General features: G+C 53.6%; 4 protein-coding genes across 4 annotated transcripts; 3 read left to right on the forward strand and 1 right to left on the reverse strand.

The window, feature by feature from the left end:
• Positions 1 to 229: 229 nt before the first annotated feature.
• On the reverse strand, positions 230 to 8692 carry Aspvir_000019 (type I polyketide synthase; the record flags this gene model as incomplete). The annotated part of the gene is made up of 12 exons (XM_043265165.1): positions 230 to 1387; positions 1442 to 1710; positions 1772 to 3274; positions 3334 to 3419; positions 3480 to 6193; positions 6245 to 6399; positions 6450 to 7146; positions 7202 to 7443; positions 7501 to 7849; positions 7905 to 8067; positions 8123 to 8228; positions 8281 to 8692. The coding sequence occupies 12 exons, from the start codon at positions 8690 to 8692 to the stop codon at positions 230 to 232; spliced, it is 7854 nt and encodes a 2617-aa protein (XP_043121100.1).
• Positions 8693 to 9185: 493 nt separating this feature from the next.
• On the forward strand, positions 9186 to 10073 carry Aspvir_000020 (uncharacterized protein; the record flags this gene model as incomplete). The annotated part of the gene is made up of 2 exons (XM_043265166.1): positions 9186 to 9324; positions 9388 to 10073. The coding sequence occupies 2 exons, from the start codon at positions 9186 to 9188 to the stop codon at positions 10071 to 10073; spliced, it is 825 nt and encodes a 274-aa protein (XP_043121101.1).
• Positions 10074 to 10405: 332 nt separating this feature from the next.
• On the forward strand, positions 10406 to 11017 carry Aspvir_000021 (uncharacterized protein; the record flags this gene model as incomplete). The annotated part of the gene is made up of 3 exons (XM_043265167.1): positions 10406 to 10561; positions 10630 to 10793; positions 10846 to 11017. 3 exons carry the CDS (start codon positions 10406 to 10408, stop codon positions 11015 to 11017), a joined length of 492 nt encoding a protein of 163 aa, XP_043121102.1.
• Positions 11018 to 11508: 491 nt separating this feature from the next.
• Positions 11509 to 11994, forward strand: Aspvir_000022 (uncharacterized protein; the record flags this gene model as incomplete). The annotated part of the gene is made up of 1 exon (XM_043265168.1): positions 11509 to 11994. One exon carries the CDS (start codon positions 11509 to 11511, stop codon positions 11992 to 11994), a length of 486 nt encoding a protein of 161 aa, XP_043121103.1.
• Positions 11995 to 12004: the final 10 nt, after the last annotated feature.

A 12004-nucleotide genomic window follows, 5' to 3' on the forward strand; every position in this document is an offset into this window, starting at 1 on the left:
ACTTTCCCTTCTATTGTATCATTAAATAATTCACAAATTAATAACCAATCTAGGATTCCTTTCTCATTTCCTCATGTTGATGGGGTGATTGTATCAGGGGATATATATTTGTATACTATATTTGACAAACCAACTATAGAGGACAGCATATGAAGGCCACTAAAGTATGGATGGAACAGGATCAGACATAGAAATCTCTGTTAATTAGCTGACTATGGATATCGCCTATTTACTCCACCTCCCTCTGCACCATAGGACTCAAGAGCGAGCTCTTGGCGGCGATTTTGGCGGCCAACGCAGTCAGAGGATCATTGCTCAGAATATCAAACACGCTGACGTCGGATTTGGCTTCCTTGAACACCCATGCACGAACCTCCACCGCTACCAAACTGTCCACGCCGTAGCTGTTGGCCGGTTGACTGGCGTTGAGATCCTCCAGCTCCATCATCATTGCCTTGGCCAGTTTCTGCATGAGCGCGCGACAAACAATATCCGACGCCTCTTCCATCGTCTGCGCGGCAGCCAGACTCTCGTGTAGGCCCTGGCCCGCGTCCTGGGAGCTGACCGTGAACTCCTGCGTGTCGAAGATCCGCATGTGCGAGAAGCGCCCGTCACTGAACCAGTACGGCTCGTCATGGCCGTTCTGGTTCAGTAAACCTCCCGTGGCCAAACCCGCGACGACTTGCGCAGGGGTGGAATTGTTCATGGCCGCCTCAATGAGGGCGAGCACTTCCTGCTCGCGCACACCGATCATGGCACCTGTTTTGAGATACGAGAGAATCTCGCCTCGTTCGGCCGCGGACCCCACCCCGAGGACAACGCCCAAGTTGATTGACGTGGCATTGAGACCCAGCGCGCGTCGATGGTGGCAGATGGCATCCTGGTAGGTGTTGCCGGCATTGTAGTTGCCCTGACCGCGAGAGCCGACAATGCCGCCCACGGACGAGAGACAGATGAAGAAATCCAGGTCTTTGGGAAGCAGATCGTGCAGGTTGCGCGTGGCTTGCACTTTGGGGCGGATTGCCGCATGGTAGTCCTCGACTGTCATATTCTCGAAGAACACATCCTGCAGGTGCATCGCGCATGTAACAACACCTCTGATGGGAGGAAACTCGATGGCAGCTTCCTGCAGCACGGCATCCAGTTGACTTGCGTCACTGATGTCGCAGGCATAGGCCTTGACGTGCACGCCTTGGGCACGCAGATTGGTGAGAAGCTTCTTGGCTTCAGGCCGCTTGTCGCCGGACCGAGATGTGAAGATGAGGTTGCGGGCGCCTTGGTTCGCCATCCGCTGGGCGAGAGAACGTCCAAGTCCACCGAGCCCACCGGGGATTAGGTAGGTTGCGTCGGCGACAAGCTCGGCGGGGCGAGCCTTCTGAGGGACAACCTGTAATGATGGTCGTTAGTATAGATTGAGTTTCTTCTAGATGTGACTACTAACCGGAACGAGATCGTCATCGTTTGCCTGCAGGATCATCTTCCCGATGTGTTTACCCGTCTGCATTATGCGGAAGACTTCTTCAATCTGGGAGAAATTGAAGACCTTGAGGGGCTTGACCGGATGGATGATGCCTTCGGATACCATCCTCATCATGTCCGCGATGATGCGGCCAAACAGGGGGATATTGTCGCGGCAGATACTGAGCATGTTCACACCGCAGAAACGGATGTTGTTCATGAACGGCGCCATGTCAATTCCGGTATTGCCAACTTTTTCGATATTGTTAGTGAGTTACGGCATGTAGGAAATGGGATGCATGAAAGTACTTACCGATATCCTTCTTGCCCAGCTCGATAAACCGACCAAAGGGTGCAACGGCAAGCCAGGACTGACGAAGAGCCTCGCCTGCCAGAGAGTTGAGAACGACGTCCACGCCGTTACCGTTGGTCATGCGCTTGATACCCTGCGCAAAGCTGAGGTCGCGACTGTTGAAGATATGGTCCTCCGCGATTCCGTATTCCTCCATGAGGAATCGCTTCTTCGTCTCGGAGGAGACGGTGACGAAGATCTCGGCTCCAATATACTGACAGAGGATGATGGCCGCTTGTCCAAGACCTCCAGCCGCAGCATGAATCAGAACAGACTCCCCTTTCTGCAGATGGGCCACGTCAAAGAGGGAGTAGTAGACCGTGCCGTAGATGCATGGGATGGACGCTGCATCTTCAAAGGACATGTCATCGGGGATCTTTTGGAACATTTCCTCGGGGTTGCGCAGGAAGTTACGGAAGCATCCCAGGCGGAAGGTGATCAGTCGATCTCCGACCTTGTATTTGCTCACTCCGGATCCCACGCGCGTCACTACACCGCTGCACTCGACGCCCAGATCGGTGTCGGCAATCTGGCCCATAGCGATCATGACATCGTGGAAGTTCATTCCCACGGCTTTGACCGCAATCTCCACTTGGGCGTGGTTCAACGGCTGGGAGTATTCCTCGTCGTTCACGAACTGGAACGTGTCCAGCATACCGGGGCTTTTGATAGCCAATGCCAGGGGCCGACCAGGCTGTTTGAAGGACATAGGCACTGCGTCTGGCGTTTCGGTGATGGAGGAAAGCATCTCGTTGACGGGTGCATCGGGGTCCAGACGGACCGTGTGAATCAGTCCATCCCGGAGAGCATATTCCCAGTCAGGGTGCTCGACGTTCTTTGCCTCCACGCCTGACTGCAGCACACTATTGATGGCGAGCACTGTGGCTGGATCGTCGATGCCGATTGCGGGATCCAGATCCAGTGTGGTGAGCTGCATATGCGGGATCTCGCCTCTGATGGTGCGACCAAGACCAGCAATGACATTACCCTCGGGCGTAGAGCTCTCTATGGCCGCTCCTCGTGTGAGCCACAATGTGGATTCAGACTGGAGGATCAAGCGTTTAACGGCTTCGAATTCGTCCTGGCTGGCCTGATACAATAGCAGAGAGTCTGCTTCCAAGAACGTGATACAGGTCTTCCCTGCGAGCTCCTGATGGTCCAGCTCCTCCATGGAGATTAGTTCCGCTTGTGTGCCTTTCGCGACAAATGCTTCAATTAGCTTGGAACAGAGATTCGTGACGGATAGGCTAGGTTGAGCAGGCGTGACAAGAACGGCCCTCTCGGGGAGCCCTGATGCTGGTGTCTCTGGAAGAGTGGATGAAAGCATGAGAGAGATGGAGTATTGCTCTTCAACCTGGTGGTCCCGGAAACACATGTCTAGTCCGCTGAATCCGGCTTGTCTGAGTGCTACCTCCCATTCCTTTTCCGATAGTCTTGGCCCGTACTTGCGGCTGTCATTCTCTCCTGCGGATTGTCAGTATCTATGTCTGCAAGAACGTTCATCTGGTTGTTAAAGGACATACCCATCCACCACCCTGGTAGAGTACCGAAGATCATCGGGATCCGAGCCAAGGTGGAAGTGAGCTCGCCCAGAAGCAAAACTCCTCCTCTGCGGGTAAGTTAGAAACCGATGGCGATAATGCGGATTCCAAGGACAAGGTGGACTTACGGCTTGAGCATATTCCTACAGTTCTTCAAGCAGGTACTGATGGAAGACGTCGCATGCAGCACGTTGTTGGCAATGACTAGATCATAGTGACCCATGGGCATCCCCTGCGCACCGGGGTCCTTCTCGATATTGAGGACTTTGTACTGCAGGAACGGCGCCCAGGGTGCAAACTCCTCCGACGCCTTCTCAAAGAAGCCACTGCTGATGTCAGTAAATGTGTAGGAGTGGAGACGCATCGAGGTATCGTGACGGTTCCCCAGCGCCTCCAGAACCACCGAGGTGGTGCCTCCTGTGCCCGCTCCCACTTCAAGAATCTTGAGGTCTTTCTTATGGGACAGCAGCTGGACATATTTGGCGATGATGGGAGTACACTTGTTCACACCAAGTGCGTTGCGGTAGTATTGGGTGAGCAAGTCATCGTCCCGCATGAGCTGCAGTGGCTGCAGCTCGCCTCGAAGAATCTTGTCGTAGTCCGCCCCAAGGCGGCACATGAGCTTTCCATCGACAGTCGACGCAGCTGCTCGAGAAAGAACTTCCTCCTCAAACGAGTCGGTTGTGTTGAGCCAATCCACGTTCGGTATGCTCCGTTGGCAGTTCAGCTTACTCTGCGTGGCCAGATCATATTGATGCTGCATGTACTCGTAGAAAAGGCGATGGTGGTGTGCAAACGCCTGACTGTCATGAGGTCCAAACTGCCGCAGAACACGCTTGCAGAGAATGAAAGACGCCAGCTCAAGAGTCTGGATTACCTCCGAGTCGGCGTCGGGCACCTCCTGCCCGTAACGCCCGAGAAACTCGACTGCGCGATCCAGCGGCAGATGCTCGAGATCGATATCCCAGGTCGGATGTGCACCCAGCTTCCGCAGGGACTTCGTGATGGTTTCAGCCGCCAAACTCTCTGTCATCGGCTCCAACGAGATGCTTCGAAAGCCCTCGATCACAATGAATGGCTCCTCCCACTCGCTGGTCGAGGCGGCAACCATAGCAATGGACTCGTTAAACCCGTATGGCTTCAACTTGGAGTAGCCGTAGAACCGAGTGCCGGGGGCATTAGGAACCTTGGCGGAGATGTACAAGCTCTCGATGAACCTGGGGACTTTGGCCCGGTCTGATTGCACTCCGGTAGGTGTTGAGGCCGGGACCACCATTTGCAGGAACCCATCCAAGCAGGCTGGATGAATCACATGCGGGTATTCAAAGTTCTCAGGCATGTATTTCTTCGTGTCGGGGACCTCCAGCATACAGTGGGCCTCGTAGTCCCCGGAGCTGATATGGACGAGCGTCGTGAATGAAGGGCCCCATTGGAGACCGAGTTCGGCCATGGCCGCATAGAATTGCCGCGGGTCATCGGGCTTGAATCCCGCGTTGGCTAGTCTGTGATACTCGGCCCGTTGGCGGTTCTTCGCTTCCAGTTCCTCATCTGTAAAGGTGGTATTTGCCGCCTTTTTATACTTGACGGAGATGAGGCCCGAGCAATGCTGGGACCAAACCCCCTGACGAGTGCGGCATGAGATTGTGAATTCCCTCCAGTAGGCATCTGGGAGCCGCGATCCCATCCGCCAGGGCCGGAATTGGAGCTTGGTTTCAAGTGGCTCATCCGCCGGCACCATCATGGCGGTTCCCACGGACACATCGCGCAGCTGGAAGCCTTCGATTTCCTTGCTCTTGTCGGAGATCTGCCGGATGCCTTCGATGGCCATGACCACCATTCCCGACAACGGGTACAAGATTGAGGATTGGACCTTGTGGTGCTCGATCCAGGGTATCTCGGCCACTTGGAGATAGTTTCGCCAAGACGGCTCCAAGTCACTGCAATGCTCGCTCAGGGCACCCAGTAGATCGTGGCGAGGAAGCTTGCGCTGGCGGTATGCAGCCGAGATGGGGGATTCGTACCAGTAGCGTTGCGTGTGATTCCAGGCAAACGGGGGAAGATCCGTCAGGGGCACTGGCGGAGTGGCTCTCTTTCCTGGCTTGTTGGCCATGGTCAGATCCACCGGATATCCGTGTTGGTTGAGCTTGCCCAGTGCTTCGAGGGCGGTCCTTGTGGCGTCATTCCCCCGCGAGAGCACAGAGACGTAGGGAATCGGGGTCTTGGTCTTCTCGTGCTGCAGGATCTGTTTGATCGGACCGTGCAACGCGGCATGCGGGCCCACCTCTAACAAGACGTTGATGAAGGCCTCTTTGCGTGCCGTGCGTCTCTTGCGTGCGGAATACAACACGGCGGTTGATACGGCCTGCAGGAAGTTGACTGGACTGATCATGTTGTCCACCCAGTAGTCAGGTCCAAGCTCGTCTGCGTCGACCAGCTTACCAGTGACGGAGGAGAACATCGCGGCTCCTGAATCGCCTGCTTTCATAGTCCCGATATCCTGGAGCGCACGGCGATATTCTTCTGCGATCGCCTTGATATGTGGCGAGTGATATGCCGTCTTCACGTTCAGTCTTCGGGTAAACACCTTGGAAGCCTCGAGCATTTCCTGAACTTGAGCGATGGCTGCCGAGTCACCGGATAAGGTGACATTCGAGGGGCTGTTGATGCAGGCGACCACCACCTCCCCGTCAGTTATCGTATCAAGGTACGGCTGGACAGCAGCTTCGCCGAGTCCAACAGCCATCATAGCCCCATCCCGGCGGATGGTGTTGGAGAGACGACCGCGATGGTAGGCGATTTTCCACGCATCCTCTCTACTGATGGCGCCTTTTGCATAGGCGGCCTACAATCCATCAGCGAGTGCTCTTATTCAAAGCGACCTTATATAGCTTACAGCGATTTCTCCGCTCGAATGACCAATGACCGCCGTGGGACGGATGTTCCATTCTGCGAGTAGATCAACCAGGGCAACTTGGAGCGCTGTACATGTGGCCTGACTGATGGCCGCTTTGTTGATGCAAGACGTGTCCTTGTCACGCACGAACTCCACTGTTCAGGTTAATATGCTGCATCAAGGTAGGGGTAGATTTCATTCTTACGGAATAGATTCCACGTGCATCCCTCGCCTTCCAGGTATGCCGTGGCAGCCTCCAAACTCTGGCGGAAGGTAGCGTAGCAAAGAAGCTCCCTCCCCATGGCGTACCACTGGGCCCCCTGCCCAGTAAAGATAAATCCAAGCGAAGGCACCTGCGATGCTCTCAGGGGCTTGGGGACGCCCTGCTCCAGGATTGAAATAAGTTCTTCTACCGTGGACGCCACCGCATATGTTTTCCAAGACAGCCTGCTGCGACACTCGGACAAAGTATACACCAGGCTATCCAGGAAACGTTCCGGCAGTGTACCGCGCGTCTTATCAAGCAGGTATTTCAACAGCGCCTTGGAGGTTCTCTCGACCCCGCTCTGTTCGTGGGAAGACCAGTAGAGCAGCTTTGGTGCAGGTGCGGTCTTTGGGATCTCCAATGGAGTGGTGCTATAGCTCGTTCGGTCTCTCTCATTCCCATCCACTTTCGACCAGGTGCTATCTTGGCTTGAAGTGGAGAGCAAATCGAAGAGGGGCTCGAGGTCCTCAATCCGACTGTCGGTGACGGTTCTGTGGGCACCTTTCAGCCCACGGCTCGTGAGATAGTTGTAGGCGTCATCCAGGATGCAGTGTGCATTAGTACCACCATAGCCAAACGAGTTGACACTTGCACGACGGAGGCCTTGCGTTGGCCAAGAGGTCAATTTGGTGGGAACCTCAAATACTCGTTTAGCCCTCAAGCACCAGGGGAAGAAAAGGACGTCATCTCACAGTTATGTTCCACTCGGTCATTGGAATGCGAGGGTTGGGCTTCTCAAACCACAGATTAGGTGGAATAACTCCCTTTTCAAGTGCGTACACGCTCTTGATCAAGCCAGCCAAACCACTCGCGCCCTCCATGTGACCGATATTAGTCTTGATCGAACCGATTGAAATTGGGTTATCCTTAGATCTGGAGGCTCCAAAGGTAGCTCCAATTGCGGACGCTTCCAGTGGATCACCGGCGGGTGTGCCTTTGTTTGTCTGTTAGCGCTGATGGCACTTAAGGACTTGACGAAAAGAAGTCATACCTGTTCCATGCGCCTCGAAATAGCTTGTCTCGGAAAAGTCAAGACCTGCAGACTGATAGGTGGTCCTGATCAATTCCTCCTGTGCTTCCGCGGATGGCAAGGTAATGCCTGGGGTTTTGCCATCCTGATTCACTCCAGTTCCTCGAATCACAGCCCGGATGACGTTATTATCTCGGAGCGCATCGGCCAGAGGCTTCAGAGTGATGACAGCGGCACCTTCCCCGCGCGAGTATCCATTGGCTTTGTGATCGAAGGCCTGGCACTTGCTGTCGGGACTGAGGAAATGCAGCGATGTCATTGCAATTTGCATCTCCGGCATGAGGAGAAGGTTGGTGCCACCGACCAGGGCCTTCGCGTCTGTTAGTTTTGGCAGGTATCATATATTGTCTTGTGCAGAATCTTACCGTTTTGGATTCACMACTTCGAAGACTTTGGCATGCCAGGTGCAGCGCAACAAGGGAGGAGGAACAGGCCGTGTCGAGACTGAGACTGGGTCCTTTGAGGTCGAAGAACCATGAAATACGGTTGGATAACAGAGCTGCACCGTTTCCAGTGCCCTCGTACTTTCTATAGCGGGTGTTAGCAGGGTAGTGTTTAACAGTACGGGATGGAATCAGCCTACGGAAAATCCTCAGCATCATGCGAGCGAAGACCTGCATAGTCCCTGCTAAACGAGGCCATGAAGCAGGCCATGGATGAACCGGCAACGTCCTCGATGCGCAGACCGGCTAGTCATTATTAGCGACACTATGTAACCCATCATTTGAACGGGTGGAGTACCGTTTTCCAAACTTTCGTAGGCCACTTCCAGAGCGAGTCTTTGCTGCGGGTCCATCGCATTGGCCTCCTGCGGGGTGATGGAGAAGAAAGGCGCATCGAAACAGGCAACGTCCTCCTGCATGTAATGGCCTCCTCGGACGTTCATGGTCCCCTGTCGTTCCGCATGCGGATGGTAGAATGCATCGATATTGAACCGGTCCTTGGGTACTTCGCTCATGGGACTTTGGCCCTTGCAGAGCAGATCCCACAGTTTCTCAGGGTTCGTAGCTTCGCCGGGAAATCTTCCGCCAATTCCAATAATCGCAATTGGTTCGAGGGCGTCCTTGGCCGTGATAGACGCCATGTTCTGCGGGGTGACCCCATTTGTGCCGTTGGTATCGGGCATATCCAGGCCAGACCGATACGGAGCCATGTTGAATGTACAAATATAAAGTATGGTGGCAGCAGCTTAACGACAGTACTCAGATATAGCGTAGTTAATATGCGCCTATGTTCTCTCAATTCCTGGTCATGTAGAAGATATATCGTATCATATAGGATGATGATGCAACGTTCTCAGCCGCAATGCGTACCCCGAGATTCCGCGCCCAGTAAGCCCAGAATACGAAAGCACACTGCGGACAGCGAGATTGGATATCCTGCTGTCAGACGAAGGATTTCTCGACGGCTTATGCCCCCGGACTTCTTCGGCCGAGCGGCAGTCCGCACTCCGCGCGGCTACACTACCGTACTAAATAGTACACTCTACTATACCATGCCATGATATGCATGGCTGCACAGAATTCTCAGAACCCTGCCGGAAAGAGTTCAGATTTGTTTGCTGTACGTGAAATATATGTCGACTGTCTCTTTCTATACCTGCCCAAATCATAATCCCTCGGTGACACAGCAATACCCAATTCACAATGAGGTTTCTCTGCCTCCATGGCCATGGCACCAATTCTTCCATCCTCGAGGCGCAGCTAGAGCCCATCAGAGCATATCTTCCGAGAAATTGGGAATTTGAATTCCTGGATGGAGAAATGGAGACCGAACCAGCGCCTGGTAGGTGATTTTGATCCGTTCGCACTTCGGCCATCTAATGCTAACCATCGCATAACATCTCAGGAGTCGACGCAATCTTCCCAGGACCCTATTTTTGCTATCATGGAGAGCCAGTCCCCAATGATGTTCAAAATGCGTACGACCTCGTCCTGGAGGTAGTCCGAGAAGAGGGTCCCTTTGACGGGGTGCTTGGTTTCTCCCAGGGAGCAGCCATGGCCTCGACGCTTCTCCTCAACCACGCACGAACCAACCCGACCGAGGAACTATTCAAAATGGGGGTCTTTATATCTGCGATGATGCCATTCGACATGGCATCTGGGAAGTTGAAAGTCACGTACGATCCCGCGCAACGAGAGCTGTTCGCCATCCACCAGGACGCGGAGGGAAACGCAACCGGAGATGATCACATAGATTGGATGACTGATGTTCGGTCAAAGGCACTGATTGACGAGTTCGAGGCCCGACGACCGATGGCTGCCAGCGCCAAAGAAGCGACGAGTGTCGATGTCCTGCTGAGGTTTCATCCAACCACGCATACCCGGCGGATCAGAATCCCGACTGTTCATGTTATTGGGGAGAAGGACCAGTATGCCGACCATGGCAGGGCTCTCGTAGGAATGTGTGAGCCGAGATTGGCACATGTGGTGACGCATGACGGGGGCCATCAGCTTCCCAGGAGAACATCTACGGTTGCAAAGGTGGCTGGCGCGATTCAGACGGCTGTTGAACAGATGCAGTTCCAAACTTGATGCTATCATCTTGTAGCTCTTTACAGTATTCTGCCGTCTCATTCGGTAGTGAGTACGAATACCATGCGCCAGCCGAGGTTGTCAAATGTAGTCAATACAAATTACTCCTCCTGCTCAGCCACGAACTACCAGTTGATTCCATTGGTAACGGCTATTCCAGCAGGAATGACCACTAACTACCACCTCGGATATCGGTGAACCGCACCCCGACAGCACGACGACAGCTCGGCCCGCCCAAGTCCGCTGGGATTTTATAGGATCGTATACTGTCACTGTTTCATTGAACAAATACAGCTGCATCTTCGTACCAGACAGCAAAGCAAATGCTCAAAATGGAGCTATCACTCTTCCTCTCACTATTGATTGATGTTGCGCAGACAGGAGTCATCCGGGAGGGTTTGCGACTGAGTTACGGGGTTATCGGTCGTCTTCCCCGTGTGGTTCCTGACCCTGGGGCGGAGTTCAACGGATACTTTCTACCGGCTGGTGTAGGTTTTGACGTTTCTTTAGTCTTTGGTTATGTGGCTGATTTTCATTATTACTGCCCGTCTTGTAGTCTGTTGTGGGGATGTCCTCCTGGGTTATGCATCGCAACCCAGGCATATTTCCTGACCCCGAATGCTTCAAGCCAGAGAAATGGATGGATCCTGTAAAAGGACGCAAGCTTAGTCGATATCTGGTCAGCTTTGGAAAAGACAGTCGACAGTGCATTGGCATGCCGTGAGTACTATACCACTCTGTCTGGACGACAAGCAACTGACAGATGCAACAGATTGGCATATTGTGAATTATACATCACCACGGCCATGCTGTTTCGCAAATACGGTGACTTGGAGCTAGACGGAACAAAGCCCGAAGACTTGGTTTATGATGATTATTTCTCTGCGTTTAATCCGGAGACGAGCCGAGGAATGCGAGTCCGGAGGAGAAGCAAGTGCACTTGATGGATATGGGTATCTCACCAATTGGCATGTATTTTCATTACAAACTCGGTCATAGGATGGATCAAAGATATCAGTTATCTGAAAAATACTACACCCCCTGCATTTCAGTCAAATTGGGATGTTTTTCAGCGTGCACGGCCCGGCAATGTCCGTCCTTGCAGACAGAGAAACCAGCCTAGGGGCCTCATTGGGCAGTAATAATAGATTTATTTTATCCAGTCTGTCTCGGGGGATCTCAGATGAGACTCCTGTTTTGTTTGCCGCCGGCATGCCCCGAGTTTTTAATGCTTATTGTAGTCTTTCTTCCCATCCAGTCCTTTGTCCGGATCCAGCGCGGGACTACGAAGGAGTGGAATAGTCAACAAGCAGCAATCCTGTATTACAGAGCTGTTTCATTCTCTTGACTCCAATCATCAGCCTTCGAATGTTTTTCACTGGCGGTACCCTACAATCCTCTGCCTAAACCCGTCGTGGCCGTCTCAACCAGCATCATGGCCGAGAGCGGTCCTGAAGTGCGCATACCGCAAGCTATTTTCAAAAAGCACGACGAACCCCTTGTGAGTCCCCTCGATCCTCCTCCGCAGCGGCAGCATCGCGGCTGGCGTCTCTGGGCTGTTTTCCCGGGCCTCTGCTTTGCCATCCTTCTTGCTGCGCTAGACACCTCCGTTCTTGCCACTACTCTCCCGACCATCGTGGACCAGCTGCACTCGGGCCCGCTTTATATATGGATAATCAACGGTTATTTCCTCGCCGTGGCTGTGGTGCAGCCTATCGCTGGCCAAGCGTCCGATATTTTCGGTCGGCGATACCCTATGATCATCTCCGTCGTCCTGTTTGCTCTGGGAAGCGGCGTCTGTGGCGGAGCGAGCACTACGGAAATGCTGATTGCCGCAAGGATTGTGCAGGGACTTGGAGGCGGCGCCATCTTTGTGATGGTGGATATCATCGCCGCCGATTTGGTAGCGCTTCGGGAGTGACAGAAGTTCA

The sequence above is a fragment of the Aspergillus viridinutans genome (assembly GCF_018404265.1).
Source record: "Aspergillus viridinutans IFM 47045 DNA, scaffold_1, whole genome shotgun sequence".
NCBI lineage: Eukaryota > Fungi > Ascomycota > Eurotiomycetes > Eurotiales > Aspergillaceae > Aspergillus > Aspergillus viridinutans.